The sequence below is a fragment of the Fringilla coelebs genome (assembly GCF_963513975.1).
Source record: "Fringilla coelebs genome assembly, chromosome: 9".
NCBI lineage: Eukaryota > Metazoa > Chordata > Aves > Passeriformes > Fringillidae > Fringilla > Fringilla coelebs.
In genome coordinates, this window is record NC_140067.1 from 30,990,833 (window position 1) to 31,016,324 (window position 25,492).

The window sequence follows — 25,492 nt, forward strand, 5'->3', positions numbered from 1 at the left end:
GCCCACCCTCCGCGCCGCTCCCGAGGCGCCGTTTCCCATTATCCCATCTTTGGTTTTCCATGCGTTCGAAGTTTGGCGGCGGGGCGCAAGCCCGGCCCCGCGCACTCGGCGTCAGCGGTGCCGGCCGGGGAGGGGCACGGAGCCCCCGCTGCCCGCTCGCTCCGGTGCCGGTGCCGGTGTCGGTGTCGGTGCCGGTACCGGGCAGGGGGCGCGCAGCCTCCGCCCCCGCCCCGCTCGCTCCGCGCGGGCGCGTCCCCGCCCCGGGGCCGGGCGGGGCGGGCCGGCGGCGGCGGCAGGGCCGGGCGCGCTGCAGGGCTGCCCGGCCGCGGGGCCGCCATGCCCGCCAAGTCCAAGTACAACCTGGTGGACGACCGGCACGACCTGCGCATCCCCCTGCACAACGAGGACGCCTTCCAGCACGGCATCTGCTTCGAGGCCAAGGTGGGCGGCGGGCGCGGGGGAGCCGCGGGGGTCGCTGCCCGGCGCTGCGCCCCGGCGCTCCGGGATACCCGGTTTTCCAGCTCTCTTTTGGCGTAGCTGTGGGGGTTTTCTGCTTTCCGCGGAGCCCTTCCCCTTGGCGTTGCCTGGTCTCCCCTAAACTCGGCTGCGGAGTCGGGCGAGGCTTCCCGCCTGTACGGTCGGGATGCCCAGACCGGTGGGATGGGTCGGGCTGGAGCGGGGTCACCCTCCTGCTTCCCCCCAGCCTCCCTGCCTGGCCCTCCTCCCTGCGGGGCTCCGCGTGCTGCTGCTCGGGGACGCTGCCCCGGAGCGGGGTCCGTGTGCGTGTTCCCGGGCAGGGCGGAGCGGAGGGCTCGGGCTGTGCCCTGCGGCTCCAGCGCTGCGGGCAGTGCCGGGGCGCCGCTGGGATGGGCACGGCTGGTTGGGGTCTGCAGGGTGCCTTGGACCCCGCTGCTCCTCTGGTGTCACCAGCCGGGTGAGCTGAGTGCCATTTGCGGTGCAGGCGGTCAGGGACACGCACCCGAAATAAACGCTCGCTGTTTCTCTTTACGCGTGTAAACCGTCCTTGCTAGTGGATTTGGCACTGAGCGCTCTTGGCTTTTTATCTTTTCTTTTCCGTTGGGACTTTTCATTCTCTCGCTCCACGTCGGCTGTGGCTCCCCGCAGGCTGGCACTTGCCATCTCGCAGCAGGCTGGTGAAAGCCAAGCTACCGAGCAAGGCGCGCTGGCCAGCAGGAAACTGGGAAGAAGCTGGCCGGGAGATTTGGAAAGGGGAAACATAAAATTCTGCCCCGTTTTTTCTTCTGTTGAGGAATACGGTTATCATGCTGACGGAGGTACTCAAGTGAGGTTGACGTAGGAGAAAAGCCTGGTGTAAAACGAGCGGGAGGAGGGCAGGTGTCTGTCACACACTGTTGTCTTCGGAGAACATGTGCTGTCAGGGGAAGAAAATTTGGCATCTAATTGTGTGCGATGCCCTCAGGGCAAAGGCTTCGGCTCGTAGGAAGGTGTCAAAGTGTTATTTTCCGCCTTTTTTCGGGGCGGGAGGGCTCCTCTGCAGAGGCCATCACCTGCCCGATGGCAGGCACTGTGCTGCAGGGAGCAAAACAGTTGTTTGTGGAGCAAACTTAAACCTGCCTTGCAACTATTTCCTGGGAAAGGCTGTTCAAGCTCAACTTTGCAGCCTTTTGCTCCTGAGTGGCTGGAGCCGATTGCTGTTTCACTGCCAGCACCTGCTCACCCCTCACCTGCGGGGAGGCTGCAGAGCATCTCCCCTTCTAAATCCTGTGTGCATCTTCCGTGCCAGCTTCAGTGACCTGCCTTGCAGGCTGGGCAGTGGGACAGGGTGGCAGCAGCCCCTGGGTGTGCTCATGGCTCATCTCTGCCCCACGCTGCTGGTCTGGCTGCATTAATGCAGTGCTGCATATTAGCCTTTGTTAGCTCCTCTTTCTCTTATTTGGTATCCGGTGGCACGTGCTAATGCCAAGCACAATCCGTACGAAACCCGGCTTCCGAATTCCTGGGTTTCTCCAGCAGCCCTTGATGCCAGATACAGAATGCAGATGGCTGAGGCAATTACTCTATCCTTTTATTAGATTGCTCAAGATTAATTAAATGCTTACATTCCTTTACTTCCTTTTATCCCCAAGAATCCCGAGCTCTTACACCCGCACAGCTCTTGCTGCAGCCAGGCACCCAGCACGAGTCACAAAAATGTGGAACTCTGATTTAGAGCAGAACTTTGGGGGAAGATTAAACCAGAAAAATGCTCGTCTGGGATGTCGAGTGGCTGTCTCCTCAAATCCTCCTGGGATAGCTGATAGTGTGGGCCGCAGGGATCCCGGTGTTGCAGCACTGGAGCAATGCTCTTTGCTCCAGCAGCCTGAGATTCCTGATGAGCTTGCTTGGGGCTCCCTGCAGGGGGGTAGTGTGGGCCTGAGGCAGTGTGCACTGATTTATTGCTTTAATTCTTAATTGTATTTTTACACTCGGACCTGCTGCTGTCTCTAAGTGGCGCATGTGGTGGGTGTAGTGCGTGTTTTGATCCGTCAGTAGCAGCTGGCATCAGTGCTCTTGTCCCCTTTGTCCCTCTCCTGAGGGAGTCATGCCATCCTGGGTGACTGGGTGGCCACAGACAGTCAGAATTTGAACCTTTGTCAAGCAGAGTGTGATGGACTCGATGTGAGGCGAGCGGTGCTGTCCCTTGAGCTGTGATGCCATCGGGAGGTTTGTGTCTCTTGTCCCCACTGGAGCCACTTGCAGCCGATGTGCTGGCACGGGGTCACCGAGTCAGAGCAAAGGGTCCCCTAAGGATTATGTTAATCCATTTGCTGGAGATAAATCCAAGAGATGGAAAATCCCACTCCATCTTTTTAGGAACAATAATGCATTTCACACTTTTGGATCTGTTTTCATTGGCCACTTCTCTTGGCACCAAACCCCGCTGTATCCCAGAGATGCCTTGGTCAGGCTGCAGGGAATCAGAGGAGCTGGCTCCAAGGGGAGGCAGGATGTTTGTTTTCTTCTGTGTCTTGCAGTCTGAATTGTTGATTAAAATCAAAAGCTTGGCCTCTTGGGTTAGCTGAAACATTTGGATGAAAGAACTGGGAGCTGCAGCATGGTACAAGGGGAATGGGCAGAAATTCCCACTTGTGCAGTGGCTTTCTGGTTAAATAAACAGGAATGTAGAGAGGAAAGAAACCTCCTGTACTCCTCCACCTCCATGAGAAGGAGGGGGATGTGAGCTTACTCCTTATCTTCCCAAAGCCCTGGTGCTGCAGGACAAAACCCAAGGGCCACCTTGTGCAACACCAGCAATTCTGTGTGTGTTCAGAAATTGTGACTCAGGCTATCCCAGGCCTCCAGAGAGAGCAGCAGGCAGAGGGAATGGAGGGGGAGTGGAGCCTGGCCCTGGGCTGCCAGACCCTCGTCCCTTGGAGTTCTGGGTGCTGCTGGGTTTGCTCAGGGAAGCTGTTACTGTCCCTCTCCTGGGAGCTGGTGCTGGGCTGTGGTTTCCCTCCTGCCCCAGAGGTCTTGTGGTCCAGAGCCAGGTGCCACCTACCGAATGCCCATTATTTGGAAACAGCTGTTACTCCCTCAGTCCCACGGATCCCTTCCCAGTGCCTCGATGTACATGATTTCCAAAGAAGGGGCAGGTGGCTGTGAGGACCCTCTCTGCTGCTCCCCCGTGTGCAGGCACAGGGAGCAGTGGCTGCCCAAGCACATCCCACTCCTTGGTGGAGCCGGTGCCTGTGGTCTGGGACTGCCATGTGCCTGGGCATCCCATGTGCTGAAACCTGCTCTTCCTGACACCAGACCTGCTTGCAGGTAAAGGTGGGGCTGGAGGTTCGGGAGGGTTGCTGTTCTGTGCAGCAGGTGGGGTTTTTGTGTTTGGCTGGTGGGGTGGATTTTTTTCCCTTAAGTGGTCTTGGCAACCAGGCACTTTCTCTCATTTCTGTCAGTGCTTTTCTCTGCTTCCGTGCGTGGGAAACTGAAGTTGAACTGAGCATCTGCTGCTGTCTATGTTTGGAGATGGGACATGGAGGAGACTTAAGTCTGATCCATTATGTCCCTTCCTCTGAACCTCTCCAGCCCTCCTGCCTGCCACCTTCCAGGGGCTGCGAGTACCAGCAGGCACTGCCAGTTGCTCCAAAGCAAAATCCTCTATCAGGGAAGCTGTTACAGCCTCAGACGAGCACCAAGCAGGGAGTACCTGTGTGTTTCCACTCGTGTGTATATTTTTATGTACCTAGGGGCTGCAAATAACAGCATTGGAAGTGAACTGAATTGCAGGCAGCCCTGATCAAGGCGTTCAGTTCCCCTCCACTGCTTCAGGCTCCCTTCCAGCAAGGGTCCCTTTCCTGGAGGGAACCAGGAGACAGGTTGTGTGATGCTCTGCACCAGTCTGGCTGGCTGGGAGAGAGCTGGCAGCTCTGTTTGGGGGCTGTTTGTACTGGCAGCTCTGGTGTGCTCTGCCGGGGCTGCTCAGCCCAGAGCAAAGCTGCAGTCAGCCTGAGCCCAGGATTGCTCGCCCCGGGCTATAAATAACCTTCCCAATTCTGCAAAGGTTCTCGTCTGAAACAGTGGCATATTTCTGCCCTGCTTGTGAAGTCGGTTCATGGGCTGCTTAGCGGAGCTCTTAGCAAAGAAAACTCCGTCTGGCTCTGGCAAAGCCCAGAGGTCCTGTGGGAGCAGCAGGGGTGGGATGCTGCCAGCCCTGCTCTCTGCAGCGCTCTGGGCTTGCACAGCCCTGCTGAGGCTGGGTGGAGGTGCAGGGAGCTCAGGCCAGTGTGGGGGCAGCCTGCCTGGGGGGGATGGAAACACAGCAAATGGACACTGGCTGGAAAAACTGCTTCACTGGCTGGAAAAACTCCATCCCTCAGCACCTGCTGGGTCTGGGCCCTGCTGGCCCTGCTGCACCATCACCTGTGGCACAGGTGTCTCCCCTGTTCAGGTGAGCCCCGTTTTGGCTGCTGGGAGGGGAGAGTGGGTCTGGTGAGTGTCCTGGGGTCCCCAGAGCTCCGTGTTTCTGGCTCTTGAGCCCCAGGGCAGCTCCTAAACAGGGTAAGTGCTGCCAGCAGACTCATGGGCACGAAACTGAGTGAAATCCACCTGAAACCCAAAACTGAATGAAAACAACCCAAAATGGAGGGAAAATGACCCAAAATTGAGTGAAACTTACCCAAAACCAAGTGAAATCCACCCTAAACTGACTGAAACCCACCCAAAATTGAGTGAGACCACCCCAAACTCTGCCTGCCTGCTGTGAGATCCCATGCCAGTGTCCAGCTGCACGGCCCTGGATGGCTCTGAACCCTGGCCTCGGGCTGCCTGGCTGCCAAGGCAGGATGTGTTGTCCTTGGGGTGCAGACCTCTGCTCAGGGAGGAGCTGGGCAAGGCTGAGGCGCCCAGCTTGGCAGAGCACCCATCTGCTGGATTCAGAATAGAAGCCAGGGCCTTTTTCCATTAAAGTCAGCTGGCATTGTGAGTTTTCCATCCCTTTTGGCCTCTGAGCCTGCACCAGCACAGTCTGAGTAAACTTCCCCCTTTGCAGCCAGCAGGGCAGGGTGTTCCTGAGGTGCAGGGCACAGCATGCCAGCCCAGACCCTTGGCACCCCTGGAGAGCAGCAGCAGTGGGACAGCAAAGCCCTGGAATGGGTTTCTCCCTGCTTTCCTTGACAGCAGCAGCCTGGGGAGGAACCCTTATCAGGCAGACTGCAGGCAGACTGGGTGTTCCCTGGATGCTGGGGAAATAAGGAGGTTTCAGACTGGTGCCTGAGCACTTTGTCCCTCACTCTGTGGCACAGCCACGTGTGGCAGGGTCAATGTCCCAGTACCTGGTGCCGCCTGACACCACCCTGGGCTCTGCAGGAATCTGGGGACCCTTGTGCCCCACATCTGGTGCCCCACATCTGGCTGCTGGTACCCCTGGTAACCCCTCCCAACCCAGGGGCAGGGCCCCTTGCCCGGACAGGGCTCTCCTGGCCCCGAGGGTGGCCTGGGGCTGGTGCCAGCATGTCCCCCCACCCACTCCTGTAAGGAAGCAGTGGCTCCTCATCTGGGGGTGTCTGGCTCAGGGTGGCTCTGGGAGCTGGAGCCGGCAGGCAGCCAGGGCAGGCTCCCCTGTGAGCCGGGGATGATTCAGCCCCGACCTTTGCACGCAGCGTCGGGCTGGGAGCAGCAGGAAGGCGGCATCTCCTCCCCAGGAAGGCTTTGGCTGCCCACCTCTGCCTACCACCGATCCCATCAACACCCCTTCCAAGGTGTCCCCCGGCAGTGATGCGATTGGCCTTCGGTTTTCCGAAAATATCTGCCACCTGCTGTCACAGAAAAAGCAACTTCTCAAGAAAATTCGTTTCTGACAGAGCAGAAAACGAGCAGTATTCAACAGCCTCGAGGAAAAATGAGAAGCTGAGTGACTTGTGCAAACAGTGCTTTGGCAAAGTGCTCCCCTTTGTTTTCTGTTTAAAAAACAAATTTATTTTTTTCCCTGGCATTTCCCAGAGCTGGGCAGATCTTTTGGAAGCCGTGGGCAGAGGGTGCAGCGGTGCAGGCAGTGTGCCCCTGCCCACTGAGAGCCTGCTTGCATGGGGAGGGGACAGCGAGCAGAGTCCCCGTGGCTGCTGAGGAGCCTGATGGGTGCTGCCAGCTCCCAGAGCAGGGGGAGGGACTGCCCTTTCTGGGGCCCTGGGAGGATGGATGGAAGGCTGGATCCCAGCATGGCCATGAGGAGCAGCAGGGCATAGGAAGGACCAAGAGCACCCTACAAAAGGGGTGCTCAGTGCCAGCATCACAGCCCTGAGCAGCGCTGCCCTTGGCACTGTGAGGGCTGCCAGAGCAGCACAGGGACCCTCTTGGCTGCCCACTCACCCAGCAGGTTGCCTTTCTTCCCCTAACTGGGCTGGGGAGGAGGAGGCTGCCCAGGGCAGCCCGTGGGGATTTGTGACCCCCTGATCCCACTTGGCTCTTGGGTGTGGGACTTCAGTTCTGTCCCTCCATCCCTTGGCAGGGTGCTGGGGCCGTGGATCTGGAGGTGATTATTTGGAAAAGCCACATCCTTTCATGTTCTCCCCCTTGCTTTGTGGGGGCTTGGGGAGGGTGAGTTCTCTCACGGGTTTATTTTCTTTGCCAGCTCTTTTGCACAGCTTTATTTTCTTCCCTTTTATCTCCGGCACCTTCCTTTCTCCTTCCTGCCTCCCTTTGCCGTGGGGTGAGCTCGCTGGCATGGATGCTGGCCTGAGCCCTGGCAGCCAGGCCAGTGGCCCTGCAGGGGCTGGGGCCACCACGGTGTGCCTGGCACCTTGCTGGGGGCACACGTGTGCTAAAGGAGGGCAGAAATCTGTGCCCAGGAGTGCCCATGCTTGGGGGTCTCTGAGCTCCTGCCCTGGCAGAGAGGGAGCTCGGTGTCAGGGGTGGGGTGAGTGGGAAGTATTGCACTGTGGAAGCTCTGGCTGCTTTGCTTATCCTTGTCTTTGCCTCACCTGCTTGTTCCCACACCTATTCCCATAATTAAAATTGGTGCTGTGAGTAGGAGGGCTGGAGGAGAGTGGAGCAGGAGCAGCCCTAGTTGCCTGCAAATCACTGCTGATTATGGATGGTTTCTCAGACCATCCCCCAGCTTGCCTGGGAAGTTGTTTGGCTGAAGGACCAACCCCCAAGTCCACATTTTGGGGAGATATTCACCACATTGTGAAGGGTTACTCTTCTGCAGCACACTTGTCACATGCGATTTCTGCCCTGAAGGCAAAAATAATCTGGAGAGACTTTGTCCATCTGCTGAGTTGTGTGAAACGTGTAAAGAATACCTGCCTCCAGCGTGGAGGGAGAAGGGGCTGTTTTTGGAGCTGTGAGCGTGGTCACTGTGAGCAGTGAGCCCACACCGGGGTGGATGTGTCGTGGGCTCTGGTGGGAGCACCACGGGCCGTGGGATACAGCAGGATGCTCTGGACTCCAGGCTGGGGAGGGAATCCTGCAGGCTTTGTCACTCGAGCCTCTGGGTTTGGGTGTGTGTGGACATGAGCTGCAGCACAGAGAGGACAGCAGCAAGACAAGCCTACTGCTGATGCTGTTTCTCAGGAGGCCAATCCAAAAAGCTGGTGCCCTGCCCAGGGTGGTGTCTGGTTGTGCTTGCAGGGCACCTCACACACTCAGTTGTGGCCGTGGGGTTGTGCTGAGCAGCCAGGGAGCTTGGCATGGCTGGAATTCCTGTGGCCATGGGAGCCAGCTCTCCTGCCCAGCTGGCACTGCCTGCCCTGTCCTTGGCCATGGCTGTGTTCTGCACCTGCACGGGCAGGGAGAGCCCAGGGGAAGGAAAGGGATTTCCAGGCAGTGACCTCATGCAGCTAGGAATAGCTGGAGGAAGACGGGCTTCCTCTGGGGGCAAAAGTCTGCCCTTCTCATGTAGGATAACAATCCTGCTTCCCCAGGTGCTCCCTGGCAGAAAAGCGATGTGGGAAGGCTTGGTGGGAAGTGCAACAGGGATGTTTGCCTGGCAGAGCAGGATGGGAGAAGGCTTCTTCCTTAGGTCCTGCATGGTGACTGCAGGTTCAGGGCTCCAGCTGCCTCTGCCCTCCTCCTCAGCTCCTGCTTTTTCCTGATGGTTTCCAGGCCTTACCTCGGAAAAGAGGATGTACTGATGTCTGAGAGCCTCTCTCAGATGAGCTGCCCCTTTGAAGGGGTGGCAGACTCTGCAGGGGCTGTGACAGGGAACCGCTGGGAGCTGTGTGCTCTCGGCAGGGCACTGAGGGGCTGGGTGGCCTGGGCTGCAATTCCCAGTTATGTAAGGCTGCCCTGCACCACACAGCCTGCACGGCACGTGATGGACACGCCAGCTGTTTGGGGTTATTTTTATATCCTCTCTCTGCACATCTCCTCTCAGCACTGACTGCCCCGTGCTGGTCACTGGGCGCTGCAGGAGCTGCGTGTCTGGGCACGGCCCAGCTGAGCTGCCGGGTTGGGTCTTAGCAAGGAGGGCTCTTGGGAATGCAGGGCTCCCTGAGCTTCTGTCCCAGAGGGCACACAAAGCCCAGGCTTTGGTGGTGCACCCCCTGCACCGTGCCATCCCTCCTTAGAGGTGGCAATCCTGGCACAGGGGAGCTGAAGTCTCGCAGGATGCTGGGAGAGAAATGACCCCTCTCAGCAGCCTCTGCCTGGGCCCTTGTTCACACACTTGGGCACCCATGTCGGTGCTGCTGCTGGGAGCCGCCACCTGGGCTTCCCTGGAGTCAGCAGAGGTTGTGGCCGCGTTCCCAGGAGCACGGAGCCCTGCTGGGTTTGGTGCCCGCGCTGTGCTGCCGAGGTTACGTCAGCCCTCAGCCCTTGTGTGGAGATGAAGCGTGGGAGCACAGAGGGCCAGTAAATGGGCTCAAAACGCTTTTCTTCTAACTACACGTTTTTAGCGCTCAGCATTGACTCTTCATCGCTTGTCTGTTTTCTGATCCTTCTTCAGAATCTGCCCTCTTCCATTTTATTTTTAAAAAGGTTTTTGTTCCGCGTCTCTCCGTGCTGGGTCGCGGTGGCGCTGCCTTTGGTCCCCTTTGAATAGCAAAGCGGCTCCTTTATTCTGGAGGCTTGGCCTGGAGGCTCAGCATTCCTGCAAAAACAGCCAGGGCTTTGGCAGGGCTGCAATTAAATAATGGAAGGCCTGTCACAGGACAGGTCGGGCCGGCTATTTTAGGGATATTCCAATATCCAGGTCTGTAATAGATGACTCACTGCAACCGAGGGGATGTTTGCTTATACCTGTGTGCTTTGATCTTGGCCTAGATGAGTGAGTCCTGCTGGCCTGACGGCTGAAGTTATTTTATTGCTAGAAAAAGGGTTTTGACTACTTGCAGTGGTGAGGGAACAGCTTCATGGCAGGCATTCAGGTGCGGCAGGCAAAATGCTGCTCATTCCCCAGAAGCGAGCCTGGGTTCCCTCTGTGGATACCACCGAGGCCCTGGTGGGCCCGTGGCGTTTCCAGGGCTGTAGGAGCTGGACTAATCTCCTTTCTTTCCTTGCAGTACATCGGGAGCCTGGATGTGCCACGGCCAAACAGCCGCGTGGAGATCGTGACGGCCATGCGGCGCATCAGGGTGAGTGCGGCCGGGCTGCTCCTTCCCATCCCCATCCCCATCCCATCCCAGGGCCCGGCCTTCTCCTCCATCTGCACCTGCAGCTTGGTCTTGCAGAAATCCTGTCCTGCAGTGTATTCATGACTCTGTTTTTCACCGTCTCTCCTCTCCGTGCTGGTGCCTGCAGGCTGAGTGTGGCACAGGGTGCTGTTGGCAGCACGGCTGCCCCGTGGCACCGGGCACCCCCTGTGCTGGGGCTGCAGCCAGCAGCAGCAGGGCTCTGTGTGCTCACAGTGCTGCATCCCGTGCTGCATCCCGTGCTGCATCCCGTGCTGCGAGGCAGGGATGGGCTGGGAGGTACATGTGGGATGTGGCACCCGATGGTAACTGTAGTGTGCCCATGGCTGGGAGCATTTCCTCATTTGTCAGTCCCAATAACAAAGTAACAATAAGCTGCTTGTGCAAGAGGTTCCTTAGGGTTTTACTGCTTGTGTAAGAGTTTCAGCAGCGTGAAAATTCAGGTGCTGCCTGGATATGGCAGCAGGTTAGTGCTGAATGGCAGTGTGCTCTGACGGTGATCACAGGGGTCCCAGGATGATGGAAGAGACGAGAATCTTGACTTCATGTTTCAGAAGGCATGATTTTTTTTTTTATGATATATATTATATTAAAAACTATACTAAAAGAATAGAAGAAAAGATTTCATCAGAAAGCTAGCTAAGAATAGAAAAGGAATGAAGAACAAAGGCTCAGACTGACCAAGACAGTCCCAGACAGCTGGACTGTGATTTGCCATTAATTAGAAACAACCAGATGAGACCAATCATACATCCACCTCTTGCATTCCACGGCAGCAGAAAATCATTGCTTACATTTTGTTCTTGAGGCCTCTCAGCTTCTCAGGAGGAAAAATCCTAAAGAAAGGATTTTTCATAAAACATGTCAGTGACAATGTGCAAGGTGAAGTGCAGAGTAAGAAGCTCTGGGGCTGGCCAGCAGTGAGCTTGTTTCAGGGTGAGTAGGTCAGGGGGTATGATCTGGTTATGAAGTCAGCTGGCTTCCCAAAGCACTTGCAGCCAGGATATGGAACACCCTTGCTGTATAATGCTTGGCCCATAACCAAGAGAGGAGCTTTTCTTCTGCTCCCCAACCTCTGGCCAGCACAAGTGCAAGGTGTTCAGAGGGGGCTGGGAAGGGAGCAAACCATGCACCCCAGAACTCGCTGGCCCCAGCTGAAAAAAGCAGGAGCTTGACTGCTCTTCAGCAGGGGACAGCCCTTGGGGTCGAGCTGGCCCTGCTTTGGTCTGTCCCTGGGCCACAGCAAGGAGTGTGGCCTGTCCTCCAGAGATGGCTCTCTCCTGGCAATAACACCCTGAACTGGAAGGGCCTGAAGGCACTTGCAGGGACATTGGGTAAGGGATGAGCTGTCTTTCTGCTGCTCTCATGCTCCTGTTGCTGAGCAGCTGCACCAGAGCTCTGCTCCTTTCAGCCCTTCATGCACACTCTTGCTATAATCTCATTTTCTCTTTCACCAGAGGAGGAGAGGAAGATCATATCCCAAGATCAGGACTATCACATTCAATGAACAGACATTTTGAGGCTCTCATTTTCAAACTTTCAGGGTGTAAATAGTTTGTGGGCTTTCCTCAACATCTTTCCTACCTGTTCTCCTATCCTCTCCGTGGGGGTAATGTTGTGACTGGGGCATGACATGGGAAGGCCTTTATGGCATTAGGTTTGCTCACCTTGTGTCCAAACAGTTTGGGACAGAACAACTGTTATCTCACCAAGAGCTCTCATAAACAGCAGTTTCCTTCATTGCCTTTCAAGATAAGACTTTTGAACAAATGCACTTCCAGCCCCAAAATCACAGAACTCCACCTCAGTGTGGAAGGACTGGCACAACTTCGAGGGTTTAAGTAAACCCTGGGGGAAAGATAAGAACACCAGAATGTCCTTGTGGACCAGTATGAATAAAGTCAGGCACAATCTAGAAAATTCATAGGTACAGCTCTGAGAGGCAGTGAAAGGACACAGAATAGGGTAAAATAATGGTTTCTCATGGTGAAGGATGTGTTTGGAGCATGTGCTCAAGCTTTCGTCACCTAGTGTAAAACAGGAGAGGGGCAAGTCATGAAAGGCCATGACTTTGCAGATCAGATCTGCCAGAGAGACTTTGAATGTCTGTTTATTTGTCAGGGGGTGCTATTTGTGAGGGGGATGCCAGGATGGTTGGATGGATGGCTGTCTGCATGCAAAGCCCTCCCCTGGTGTGCTGGGCTTTGCCCTGGATGTGCCTGGCAGCAGGAGGGACCACAGCATTGCTGAGGATGTTTCTGGCCAGGCTGGTGCTGGGGGCTCCTTTCAGCTTGGCTGGAGCTGAAGTGATGCATGTCCTCCTTACAGAGCACAGCCACCCTTCTGCTTTAAGGCATAAAATAATCCCATAACACTGGCATGGGGAAACCAGAAGAAGAAAAAAATTTATTTGGACACTGAAAGCAACAGCGGGAGATCATCAAGTGCAAGCAGCAGCAGTTTTGTGTGTAGGGTGTGAAGCAGCTGCCTCACCCTGAGGTTTGTGTGGTTTTTAATGCAAAAATGTGGTTTTTTAATGCAAGGTGTTCTGTCACAGTTTGTTCCAAGTTAGTCACTGCTGATGAAGGTGGGGGACCCTCACCATCCCCTCTGCCTGCCTCAACTCCCCTTTCTCAGTGCTACCTTTGCCATAGCTGCTCTCTGGACTTTGCCTCTATTTACTAAGTGATTTTAAAAATGACCCCGCAAAGAAGCGAGGATGCTGTCTGCCCGTGGGGAGGGTGCCCTGGAAGTGCCCATGACTGCCTGTGCTGGGCTGGCCAGCAGCAGCTCAGCCCCTGTAGCACTGCCTCCCTTCCAGTGCCCCACACTGGGGCCTGGCAGGGCTGGCTCCCTGTTTGGATGGAGAGCTGACCCTCTGGGGCACAGAGCAGGACAGGGCATAGCTGACATTGCTGGGATGCCTGCCCCAGGCAGGATCCCCTGCAGAGGGCAGGACAGCCCCACCTGAGCAGGAGCGGGAGGTTAAGCCCAAAGCTGGTCCCTCCTGTGGGTCAGGGGTGAGAGGAGCTTTAGGCAGGGGGTTGGTGTTGCAGGCCATCCCCACCGATGCCATCCCCTTCTCCCCACTGCTGAAGGGCTGGTGATACCATGGCCATCCTCGTGGTCCTGGCCAGAGGGAGTTTCTGTCCAGATACAGGAGAATGTGGAGAACTCCTGGGATTCTCACGGCTCAGGATGAGGAGGGTAGGGGAGGTGCGCAGCTGGCTGTCTCTGCTTTTCCTTCCTGCATGGGCTGGGCTTGCTGGGAGCAGCCCTCTCTGCGCTGCACCTTGGTGTAAATCCCTGGCCCTGAAGTGACTCGGTGGAATGGGACATTAGCCATGCTAAAGATGCACTTGGAGAGCAATTTTGTGAGCATCTGCTGCAGCTTTCCTCCAAACCCTACATGTCTCCTGCAGACCACTGATGGCCACATACATAATAGATGCAGTAGACCAGGGCTTGTTTCCTGGGCTTCTGTTAGTACAGCTGGCTCCTGTCTCCTGTTCATCCCAAACAGGGTCACCCAGCCCATGTTGCTTCATGCCCTGAACTGCTGGAGGAGGTTGGCTTCCCAAATGCTCCTTGGCTCCTCTGGGTGTGAGATACAAAGAACTGACCCGTGAGTCCAGGAAGTCACCTGAGCATCCCAAAGCCCCAAACTAAGAGTGCTGTGTCTCCCCAACCCTAAGGATTATGAGCTGTTGCAGATTTCAGTTGAAAGTGACTGAGCAGGTGGCAAGAGATCTTTTTCCTTCCCCTCCCTTCCCAGTGAGCTCAAGGGCCCTAAATGACAATGACAACTGTATATTTTTTGCGTTGTCATGATGTAAATTCATGCAGGTGCTTTCCTGTCATGCCCCTGGCATGTCTCCAGGGCAGCCAGTGCTGCCTGGCTGGGGCTTGGTGCCATGGTTCTAGAGAATTTGGAATCAGCCCTTTTGGATTGCTGAGTGCAGCTTTGATCCAGGTTTTCTTTGAAGCCAGAAAGGATGAAAGCCTATATAGGCACTTGGTAAAAGCTGTGGAAGTCTTCTGCAAGGCTGTTTCTGGGAAGTGTCCAGCTGAGCTTTGCAGGCTCAAAACAGGGAGGCATTCTAAGCACTTGGAAATCTTGCTCCTCTACACCTCCTACTCTGCCAGGTACATCTGATTTCGTGGGACTTCTGCTGCTTTGCATAGCTGAGCTCAATTTTAGCGAATTGGCAGAATTGCTGAATTTCTACAAGCTTGTGTAAAGCAAGATTTCTCATCCTCTGCAGGCCACAGGTGCAGTTGGACTGGTGTGAAAATTGATGTGTGTGGCCAGTTACTGGTGTAGAGCTCCTGGTGTAACTCTGAGCTCGTTTAATTAGAATATTTCTCAGCTATCCCTGCTCCTGCCATGGTGAGTTTTTAAAAGCATGAGGCCCTTTACAGTGATGCCTTCCTTTTTTTCCTTCTTTTCTCTCCTTGTGCACGGGTGTCTCTTCTGTAAACTGGAGCAGGATTTGGGAGCAAGCTGGCCCTGCGTGCCTGGGCAGCCCACCCCTGTCTGTCAGTGAGGACCAGCACAGTGGGAAGTGGGCTGGCCAGGAGATGCTCAGGTTTTGGCCACATGAAGAGCACAGCCTGCTTTGTGCCAAGTCATGGCACTTGGTGCAAGGTGAATTATTGACAAGCTAACGACTTGATGTGCTTATCCAAGATGAACAAAATTATGTTGTATTAGATCTGGGAGGAACTGAAAGGATGTCTGTAATAATTTCAGTTGCTCCTTCAGTCCTCTGACAGACACAATAAAGGGGTGAAGCCTTCTGGGCGTGCTTGTATTTCTCCTGGCATCACCAGTGCTGCCTAATGTCATAATAAAATAGTGGCTAGTCTGGTATTGCTACCAGCGCAGCATGAAATAGGCCAGGATCTCATCCTGTGGTTAGTATTTAATCAATAAACTGGTTAAATTAGTACCCAGATTGATTGGAGCAGCCTTTTGTCCAAGACTGCCCAGGTTTCCAGGAGAGCTGGCCCAAGTGTGGTGGCCCTGCCCTGCTGCCTGCCTTTGTGCCATGGCCAGGAGGGGGTGAGTGATTTGCAGAGGAGCTCCAGTGGAGCAGTGAGTAGTGTGAGCTCCAATGCACACACAGTAAAATGAGGAGTCCAGGGAGGTAAATGACTCTGTGTGGCAGAAGACAGGCATCTGGCCTGTTGAAGAGGTGAAGTGTGAGCCATTAATGCTGGAAGGCAAGGGCTGAGCCCTTGGGGAAGGCGGTGAGGGATGGAGCTTGGGGCACTGCTGCTGGAGATGCTTCGGGAAGGCACGGAGAGCACTGAGAGGGGAGCCAGCCCTGTGCTGGCTGTCCCTGAGCCTGCTGGCTCATGCAGGAGTGACTGGGCTCAGGCAGACATGTGACCCATGGGTGCTGGGGAGATGAGGAACAGGCACGCTCCTGGTCCCTGCTAGCTGGCTGCATAAATGAGTCCTGATAAGCTCGTCGCCTTTCAGCTTCCAGCAATGCCCCGTCCAAGGGTTCTCTGCCAAACCTGTGACAGCAGCGTGTCCTTCCTTGCCAGGCTCCAAAACAGGGTGGGGTGGCCAGGCTGGGGCAGGGGGTTCCCAGCTGGAGGGACAGTGTGGTCGTGGAGCCAGTAAGGATGAGGGAAACCAAAGCAGGTGGGGGAGCATGGTTTGGGAGAGCTCCTGAGCCAGGAGTGCAGCCACCTGTGGCCTTCCCAGCCCTCCTGTGTCCCGGAGGAGCTCAGCCCTTCTGCTCTGGGCCAGTGTCCCACGGGCAGGGCAGGGCAGGGCTCTGGCAGGACACAGCGGCTGGCGCTGGGCGTGCCAGCGCAGGCAGCGCGCTCCTGGTGGGTGATGCTGGCCTGGAGCCAGCCCAGTGCCTTGCAGAGGACTGGAAGCCAAATAGGCACCAAGCCCAGGGCAGGACTGGAGCTGCTGGCAAAAAGCTGGGAGGCAGCAGTGCCTCTCCAGCCTGTCACACATCCGTGCCCTCCCTGTGCCCGGGCTGGACTCTGCTCCTTCTCTGGGAGCCTGGGGTGTCTCCCTGTGATTCATCTCCCTCCCTGCCTGGGGGCTTTCCCCAGCGTGCTCCCACTGAGTCACTTCACTGCCTTGCCACACCACTGTCTGAGCCATCAGCAAATGCAGGGAGCTCGGGGGAGAGGTGGGCAGTGGTGTCTGCCAGGCTCCCTGAACGTGCCGGGAGGGCAGACCTTTGCTGTCACTCCCTCCCAGCCAGAGAATGCTCTGCTGGCTCCCACCCCTCTCTAAGGTCATGGCCAGCATGTAAAGCCATTACACCAATGTCCATCCTCTGTGTGTCCTTGTGCTTCTCCTCTTCCTCCTGCTCCCCACTCGTCCTTCCCCAGCAATGGTCCTTGAAGCACCTTTGAAGGACTGCACTGGTGGGTTGCACTAGCTGTGGGGCACAGCATGCTGGCCAGGTAACCCTGCCTTTCCTGGCTCCTGTCCTGGGTCTGGCAGGGCTGCAGGCTGAGCCCCGTGCCAGGGCCCAGCTGCAGGAGAAGCAGGGGAATGTGGAGCTGCAAACCCTGCTCCTGGAGCCCAGGCACACGAGGAGTCTGTGGGACTGCAGATGCCACGGGAGCTGCCCGTGGGGCTCTCCTGCTCTGGCTTTTCCTCTTGCCCAGAAAGAAAGGATTTGTTGCACACTCTGCCTCCCAGGCATGGATGGATTCAGCCTGGCTGTCAAGGAGATGAGGTCTGCAGCTTGTTCTGGGAGATTTGGGTCATGTCAGCGCTGGTGATTGCTGTTTGTGAGGGTTCGAAGAGTTCCTACTGAAGCCTTCTGCAAGGTGACAGAGCTCCCTTTGATGGCCTGAGCCTCAGGCCTGCATTTACCTCTGCTGAAGGTGTTGCTGTGGAAGAGGGCTGTGTTCAATGCCACCAGCTATCCCACACCCAGCTCAGTGCACAGCAGCCCCACCACTGTCACCAAGAGAGGACAGTCTCTGCTGCTGCAGCTGCAAGATTGCTGGTGAAGATAGCCATCTGCACTTCCCTTTGCATTTTGGAGTAAATTCCTAACTCTGCCTAGGAATAAGCTCCTGGCTACCTGAGAGGTTGTTGATAAGAAAAAATAGGTTTGAGAGAGGTGTGCTGAGGTTTGGCTGATTTCAGGCTCTGTGGCTTGTCCTGGCATCTCTCAGCAGCATCTGGGCAGTGCAGTGAAGAGCTGGACCTTCTCCCTGAGTTTGTGTCTTCTCTCACCCTTGGCATTGCTTTTATTTTGACGTTTTTCCCTTCTTATTTACTACAACATGGAATTTTCATGTGTTTTTTAACAAATCAGTGTTTTCATCAATTTTCTGCCATCATGGCAACGTTTTACTCTTGGGGTGGAGTGGTACCAAATGCTCTCTGGTGCTGAGTGCTGATGCTGCATGGGCCTGAGCAGGAGAGATTCAGGCAGCCTTGTTCTGCGCAGCCACATCTTCCAGCTGGGCTTGAGTGTGTCCGGAGACAATACCTCACTCTTGCTCCATGGTTAAAGGGAGAAATAACCTCCAAAAAGGAGACCAAAGAGTTACTAAAGCTCACAAGCAGGAGTGGAGCAATATTTGGTATCCATTTTATGGGTGAGAACCTAAGGCCCAGGGAGGCTGTGACTTGTCAGATTCCTTCTGAGGGAGACATCCCTGTGCAGGGAATTGGGCTGAATTAAAGTCAAACCAAACTGAAGTCAGCTTTGAGAGCTACTCTTGTGTATGATCCTTTCTGCTCTTGTGTAATCCTTTCTGCTTTCCTGCTGCTCCTCAAAGGCCAAGGACCCTTTAATTTAATCTGTTGTGGTGTTCTCTGCTGCCTCACCTCAGAAGAGAGACAAAAGCCTGGGGCTGCAGCCTTCCACAAAAATGCCACGTGCCCCGGTTTCTTCCCTGCTAAAATTAATTCCTGGCGGTTTTGGCTCGGTGCAGCAGGAAGATGTTCCAAGGGATGCTGTGCCCTGGGGAGGCACAGAGTGAGAGCCTGCCCTGCCTCCTGCAGCAAGGGGAGAGGGCTTTGGGGTGTCACTGCAGCGAGGGGAGAGGGCTTTGGGGTGTCACTGCAGCGAGGGGAGAGGGGTTTTGGGTGTCACTGCAGCAAGGGGAGAGGGCTTTGGGGTGTCACTGCAGCGAGGGGAGAGGGGTTTGGGGTGTCACTGCAGCGAGGTGAGAGGGGTTTGGGCTGTCATGGGTGTTCCTGCCCTGTGAGGGAGCAGAGGAAAGCAGCACAGCTGGTTAAAAGGAGACGTTGCAAAATCTATTGTGTGAGCTGGTCTGTGGAATGGGAGTTTAATTAGGGAGTGGGAGGAAAGGATGTATCTATTGTGGAGCAGCAGAAGGAGCAAGCACTGCCCAGAACAAGGGAAAGGAGCCAAGCACTCTTCCCATCCCAGCAGAGGAGACTGGAGCCTACAGAGCATGCTGAAATCCATGGAGATTCCCTCCTCCTGCCTGCTCCTTGTCACCTCACAGGGGAGCTGCCAGGGGCACACAGGGCTGCTTCTCTTCCACGTGGCACTGTGGCCATGGCTGCTCTGGTGGCTCTGCAGTTGGTAGGTGAGCTGCTTCAGCTGGGATTTTTGGAAGGCACAGACTTACCCACCTGGAGTGAAGTCTACCCAGAGCAAAGACTCTAGACAAAGAATTTTCAGAGTAGAAAATCCCTTCTCAGGCCAGGCTTCCCTGATGGAGCACGAGCATCCCAGTTAATCTGTCACTTGGTTTTCAGCAGTGGGAGTGTTATGTGATAGGGAAAAACCCCCAGCCAAAGCAGTTCCCCATAGAATGGGCTTGCATATGGAACTGCTGATCTGTTCCAGCAGAAGCTGCAAAAGCCAGCCCAAAGTGTGTATTTGCCACAGGAAACTTCTGCAGAGTTGGTCAAATTTCAGCTTAATTCTTTAAGAGGAAACAGGCAGACCTGTGATGTTGTAGTGTTGTTGTTGGATTGCAGGGGTGATATGCATCTGAGAGAGCCATCTCTTTCTTTTTCTCTCCAGGGCCTCCAGTTTTGTTTTAGCATTTTGCTCCAATGACATTTTCTTACTCCCTCTTAACATGATGGATGGCACTGGTCTGGACTCCTTCAAGCATTCCCTGATCCTTGGGAACCTGGGGGGTGTGTGTGTATTTCCAACCCAAAGAGCACGTCTGTGCTGACCTCTGCTTACATGCTAAGAAATCCACATTATCTAAAAGGAGAAGAGAAATCCAGAATAATTGGCCCAAGCAGTTGGTGAGTGTGACGTGGGGTGTAGGTCCCTCTGAGCTTTCTGTGAAAAAGACCTGTCTTTTGAGTGGGTCCAACTTCAGCTCCTAGCTAGCTGATTTTGTGCATTTGCCTAAAGTCAGAGCCTTTGATGTGAGGAAGCTCTTCCCAAGTCCCAGGTCTGGGCTGTGGACAAGTGTCCCCTGAGCCTGCTCTGTGGATAAGCCAAATACAGAGAGTTTGTTATAACCTCTGGGATGTAGGAGTCTGGGGAAATTGCCTCATGTTCTGCTTGATTTCTTCTGAACTGTTTTCTGTCTCTTCTCTGAAGTGTGTGCTGAAGCAGTTGTTCTGTAGGAATGGATTGTATTGGTAGTGATTTCAGTGGTGCCATGGTTTGAGATCATGTCACCTTTCTGTTTTGGGCACATTGCCCAGGACCACGCTGTCTTCACACTGCCCTTTGAACTGGGATGACCCCTTGCAATGCCTCCAGGGTCTTTTTAGGATACATTTCTGCATCTTGGCAGATGCAGCTTCTGTTCCTTTTTCCTGTGAGAGGATGCTTGGCCAATGCCATATAAAATCATCCTGAAATGAGTAGCTGCCAGATTCCTGTGCACTTGGCCTGGATAGCAAATACTCTTTTTTCTCTTTTATCTTTTTTTTTTTTCCAGCCCTGCATAGAAGTGAGCATTGCTGTACTCTCCTCACGGGGGCTTCCTGGAAGCACAGTGGCATTCTGTCCTGTGTCTCTCATTGCTTCATGTGGAGCTCTGCTGCTGAGGTGGATTTCAACCCCTTTTTCTAATTCCACCTAAAATCTTGATGCTTTTGTTACTTGGAAATTTTTTCTGCTATTATGTCTAAATCCCTCTAAAGGACATTATTCTTGCCTTTAACATGACGAATTTAGTGAATGGGTTTTAATACCTGCATTGGTTGTTGTTGAAATAGGACCTGTGAAGCAAGAGTGATATGAATAATTACCTTTTCTCTAGTTACAACCCAGAAACATTGTTGAGCACTGCCAGCATCTTAAGAGCCCCACAGGGCTGCCTTGTTTCTGATGCACCAAGCGTTTAATGCTGCTGCTCATTCATTCTTTATTAATTGTCTGAATTTCATAATTGCTGATTTAGTTACAGTATTACCAGCCTGCCTTCCTTGGCATGTCACTGCTTCTCTGCCTGGCTATTCTCATTTGCCATCTCAACTGATCTTACTCAAGCTTTTTATGCAACAGTGGGAGAGCAGCTCTGTGGTGAGCAGTAAAAAAAATACCAAAATAAATCCTGTATTTCACAACTTGGGGCATAAATATCACCGTGCTGCGATTTGGCTCCCTTTGCTGAGCTGACACTTTTCTGAAGTGCTGTGTGGGTATCTTCTTAGGCTGCCCCTTGCTTTGTCACCTGCCCTTAGGGGCGACTTTGTGCTCCTCTGCAGTATCAGCCCTGCCTTCAGACCCATCCATGTGGGCAAGGATTACCTCAGCTGCCTTGAGGCAGGGTCTGTCTTTGAAAGGATGCATTAGGGGGAGAAAGCTAATTTTAAACACAGGAATTTTGTTTTCCTTCCCAGATGGAGGGAGGTGTTGGGCTGGACATGGCCTGTACTGCTCAGTCCTGGGGTCCCTGAAGCATCAGGACTGGCTGTTGCCAGAGAGGGGCATGAGTTTATCAGGGGATACTGTAAAGGGGCATGACCAAAGTGCTGCGAATGGCAGGGCTGCTCTTTGAGCCAAGCTTGTTCCAGCACAGGGGCTCAACTCTGCTCTGGGCTGGAAGAACAGAGCTATTTCCAGGCTCCTGTAGTTCCTCGCCTTCTTTAAAGGGTGGTTGCACCAAACAACTTCTGCTGCCTCTGCCTGCATAGGTCAAACCAATGCATGTCTAATTAAAAATAGCCCAAATTCCAGTCAGATACGGGCTTTCCAAGGAATGCACTTCTGCTTATTCTAGCAGCAGGTGGTAAATATTAAACGTGTACAGCTCATTTGTTGTGTTCTCCCTGCCGGGCTGTGAGGAGCAGAGCGAGAGCGCTGCCTGCAGATGCACACAGAGCCCGTCCTTGTTCTCCTTGCCTGCAGGAAGCAGCTCAAAGCCCGGCTGTCATCTCTGTAACCAGTTTGACCAGTATCCCACATGCACCCACACACCGGCTCATTCACACCCCGGTGTGGTCACCAGAGATGCAGCATGTCAGGGCAGGGGGGAGCTTGCCTTGCCACCTCCCACACGGGTCCAGCCCGTGCTTCCTTGGATTTCTGAAAGCTGTTTGGAGATGTTTCCAAGGCTGGGGGGTAGCCTGTTGCAGGGTCTTCACTGGCCTCCATGCCTGGCTGAGAGGTGCTGTTTTTCCCACTCAGAGTTGTCACTGGATATGCCCAGGCTGCACCAGAAGTTCATGGCTAGGCTGGAGTCCCCAGCTTGCTTTCATAAGCTCGGTATTAGTCAAGCCCCCATGGAATGAACAGTAGCACTTGCACAGGGACCTCGGTGGCTTTGGGGAGCTGCTGGTGGAACTGAGGGATGCAGCTGGGAGGTGTGCTCCTGCTCCAGCACTGCATCCCTCGTGACACAGTGCTGCTGCTGCATCCCCCGTGGGCTCCCGTGGCACGCAGCAAGCTGCTGCTGCGCCTCAGGCCTCCTTTGAACCTCTGATTTAAGGGTGTTTAAAAAAAAACGCACAGAGAGGTATGGAATGCCTGAGGATTTCTTGTAAGGGAGGTTAATCATCTTGCAAATGGAAGTCTTCAAAAGAAAGGGTTAGCATAAGTTGTTGCCTGTTAGCTTTCTCCATTTAACCCTGTGACTGATACTGATTTCATTCTTACCCGTTCTGATTTCTCTGAGCTTCCTGTGAAGCTGCTTCTCCTGCAGATGGCTCGTGAGTGTGTCCCAGTTTGCCACCTCAACTTGTGAAACTCGGAGGTAGTGAGGGGAGGCTGGAGGAAGCGGATGGAGGCAGCTCTCTGGGAGGAAATAGCAAACCGAGCAGAAGGCATTTGATGTTATTGGAAAACATATTTTGTGTGATGGATGGGTGTGCTGCAATCCTGGGGTGGTTTTGAAGCAGCAACCTTAGCTTTGCTCTACTGCTCTCACAACATGGGTATTTTTAGCCTGATTCCCATTTTTACCCATCGGTACGCACAACCATCACAGACGCTTACCAAAATTAAACCTGAAGTTGGATGGGAAAATAGACACTGACCTTGTCAGTGCAAACCAAAATCACATCTATTTCAGACAAACACATGTACCTCAGAGCTGCATTTCCCATATGTGCAAATGCAAACTCCCAGGAACTGTGGAAGAGTTTTAAAAAGCATCATTAAGCCCGAGAACAAGCACCCAGTACTTCATTATTCTTCCTCCCTTCAAAATTACTGTGGCCTTAAATTTACGTCCAGCTTGTGCTAAAACCACCAGCAGTGGGGTTTAGGCAGGAGGATAGGGGAAATTTAATCCTGAGGAATAGTTTAAACCCAAACTATCAGGGTAGCAGAGGTGTCCAGCATGTTGGCCATGCCATGCTGACAGTCTGCCAATGGAATGGCTGAGAACCTTCATTCTGGCCCCAGCTATCTCCACGTTTCTGTGCCCCACAGTGGGACCCATCCCTGCTCCAAGTGTGAGTGCCATGGGCTGCTTTTGTCCTCAGATTTGGTGGCAGGAGCAGGGAGCCCAAGCAAAATGACCACACTGAGGAGATCCCCAAATTTCCCCGCTTTTCTCCTCTTTGTATCCCAGCTCCTGGAGAGAGCAGGGAGGTGCTGCTGGCATCCCATGGCAAGTGCCCTGCTTGTGTGTGGAGCATGAGCATAGTCATGGCCAGATTTACAGATGCACAGGGGAATTGGGGTGCAGTGGGATCCCACAGTGAAGGGCATGGGAGTCCTCAGACACAGGCAGCAGCACAGCACTTGGGCAGCATGGCTCTTAGCTGTGCTGTAAAAATGGCTTTCAGGCCGTTTATTGCTGATCACATTAGCAGGCTAAGCAGGTACTTCAGTGTGCTCCTCTTCAGCCAGCCCGAGTCCCCTGAGGGCATAAAGTGCAGCCCTGAGCGCTGGACTGTCAGATACTCTGAAGCCTTGCTCAGAAATGCCTTTTGGATGGAGCTGTGTGCCCTCCTGGGAGGTGCCCTGCTTTCCAGCCATTCCAACCCCTCACACCCGTGCTGCTCCCCCGGCAGGGCTGGAGGAGCCGTGGGCCGGGGCAGTTGGCAGGTGCCTTTCTGTTCTGGGGGCAGCAGGCTGCAGCAGCAGGGAGTGCTGGATCCCCTGGCAGGGCTCTGGCTCTCTGCTGCCCTACCCTTCTGACCCTGGGCTCTGCCTCTGCTCCCTGCCCAGCTGGCTGCTGGACACCACACAGTATCACAGCTTGCATGGTTGTGACTCTTCTGACCTGCAAGGCTGCTTCTGGCCAGGTTACATCTCTCTGCTACTTTTTTAATCCAAAGCTGTATCTAAAATCATCCCCTTCTCTCCAATGCTCTTTTCTTTCAGTTAATTGAAAGGCACACTTCTCCTCCAGTTAACCAGAAGGAAAAAGGAAGGCAGGAGGTGCTCTGGCTGCAGTCTGCTCCTGGTGCTTTGGCAGGACCCGGTGCTTACCCCACAAAGGGCTCGAGGGAAGCTGATGCTGCCTTCCTGCTCCTCTTGCTTTCCCTGCCCAGCCCCAGGACGGCTTGGCACCCCTGGCCAGGAAAAAAGGGCCTTTTCCTGGCAGGTTCCTGTTCCTGCACAGCCCACAGGTGGCTTCTGAGTCATTCCAGGGCGCTGGGGCTGCTGCCATGTCTTTGTGTGGCTCAGTAAAGCGAAATCCTCCTGTCCTGTACAGAGCTGCGTTTGCCATTCCTCCCAATTACGGCTATTAGGATCCCAGCAAGGTTTCTCAGGCTTCCCTCCTGGGAAGCTTCTAGAGGGTTCTGAGGTTTGCTGTCATTCCCCATGTTTTCAGCAGCGGGAATTGTGAGGTGTGTGCCTCCCCCCAGCCGTTCGTTGCTGGCGCCGTGGAGCCTGCGCCCATTGAACTCGGTCCCGGCTGTCATTTTGGAATGAGTTAATTCTTCATCAGAGCACAGCGCCGCTCCTCCCCCGAGGGCTGTCATTAGCCCGGCCTGACCCGGGGTTAAAATCTAACTCGGCAGGTATTTTATTAGGCATTTTATGAGCTGCTGTGCCAGCCAGCTGCAGGAGGAGCTGGGGGGTACGGCCAGGGGCAGGGGAGCTCAGAGCTCCCAGCCAGCCCTGTGCCCAGCTTTGCTCACAGTTCCATGTCCTTTCTGCACAAACACACACAAATACAGCTCTCTGGCAAAAATTACATCCTCTTCTGTACTTTTTCTTATGGCAGATCTTCATCCCCTGCCTCCCGAGCTAACAGAGCAGCGTTGAGTTTTGCGGAAATTGCTTTTTCCCTGTTAATTGAATTCTCAAAACACTGCTCTCTCCCCAATACAAGGTACAAGCTTGTAACCTTTTTCCTGTTTTTTCTTTTTGTTTTGTTTTGTTTTGAGGAGGGGGATAGAGGGTGGATGGGAACAGGGGCAGCTCGATGCACTTACAGCAACTTCCTTTAAAAAATATTCTGTTTATTTGTATTCTGCTGCCACAATGTCACCATAAAGCATTCCTGTTACCTTCCCTTACTTACAGACCATGCCAATGGGCAGACTTAAATTGTACCTGAGGCAGTTTAGATGGCCTGGAATGAAATGAGGGCATTTTAATTCAGGTTAACATTTTTCAGATGCTTGTGAATGTGGGGGGATGATGGATCCAGAAAGATATCATCTCTCCTCCTCAGAGCCTGATCTGCCTGACCTTGCATGCAGCGCGTGGTTACGAGTTTTCTCACACTTCTGCTGTGTGGAAACAGCCTGATAGGGATGGGCAGCATCTTTCTAGGGATGCTGAGTTTTCCCTGCTTTTCACACATAGCTGTCGCTCTCGGATTCATACATAATTTTACTCCAAGCTGACAAGGTTACATGTGCTCTCTATTAAGCAACATATGTTAACTCAGTTCTCCAGAAAGGGCAATTTTAATGCTCTGCCAGTAGGAGTGCGTTGCACAATGATGCATGCACCAGCTGGCTTCTCTTCCTTCCAAAGTTATTTAAATACTGAACTCTGCACAAAAGACAGATGTTGAAAATAGACTCCCACTAACCC

The 25,492-nt window shown here is 54.1% G+C and overlaps 1 protein-coding gene across 7 annotated transcripts in view; it reads left to right on the forward strand.

The window, feature by feature from the left end:
* Window positions 1-279: 279 nt before the first annotated feature.
* The window catches only part of NOS1AP (nitric oxide synthase 1 adaptor protein), a 42,651-nt gene continuing 17,438 nt past the window's right edge, over window positions 280-25,492 (forward strand). For all 7 annotated transcript variants that reach the window (XM_084211791.1, XM_084211792.1, XM_084211794.1 and 4 more), the window contains exons 1-2: window positions 280-441; window positions 9,963-10,034. In XM_084211791.1, the coding sequence (XP_084067917.1) occupies window positions 337-441; window positions 9,963-10,034 (177 nt within the window). In that variant the 5' untranslated portion in view covers window positions 280-336. The remainder of the gene's footprint in view (window positions 442-9,962; window positions 10,035-25,492) is intronic.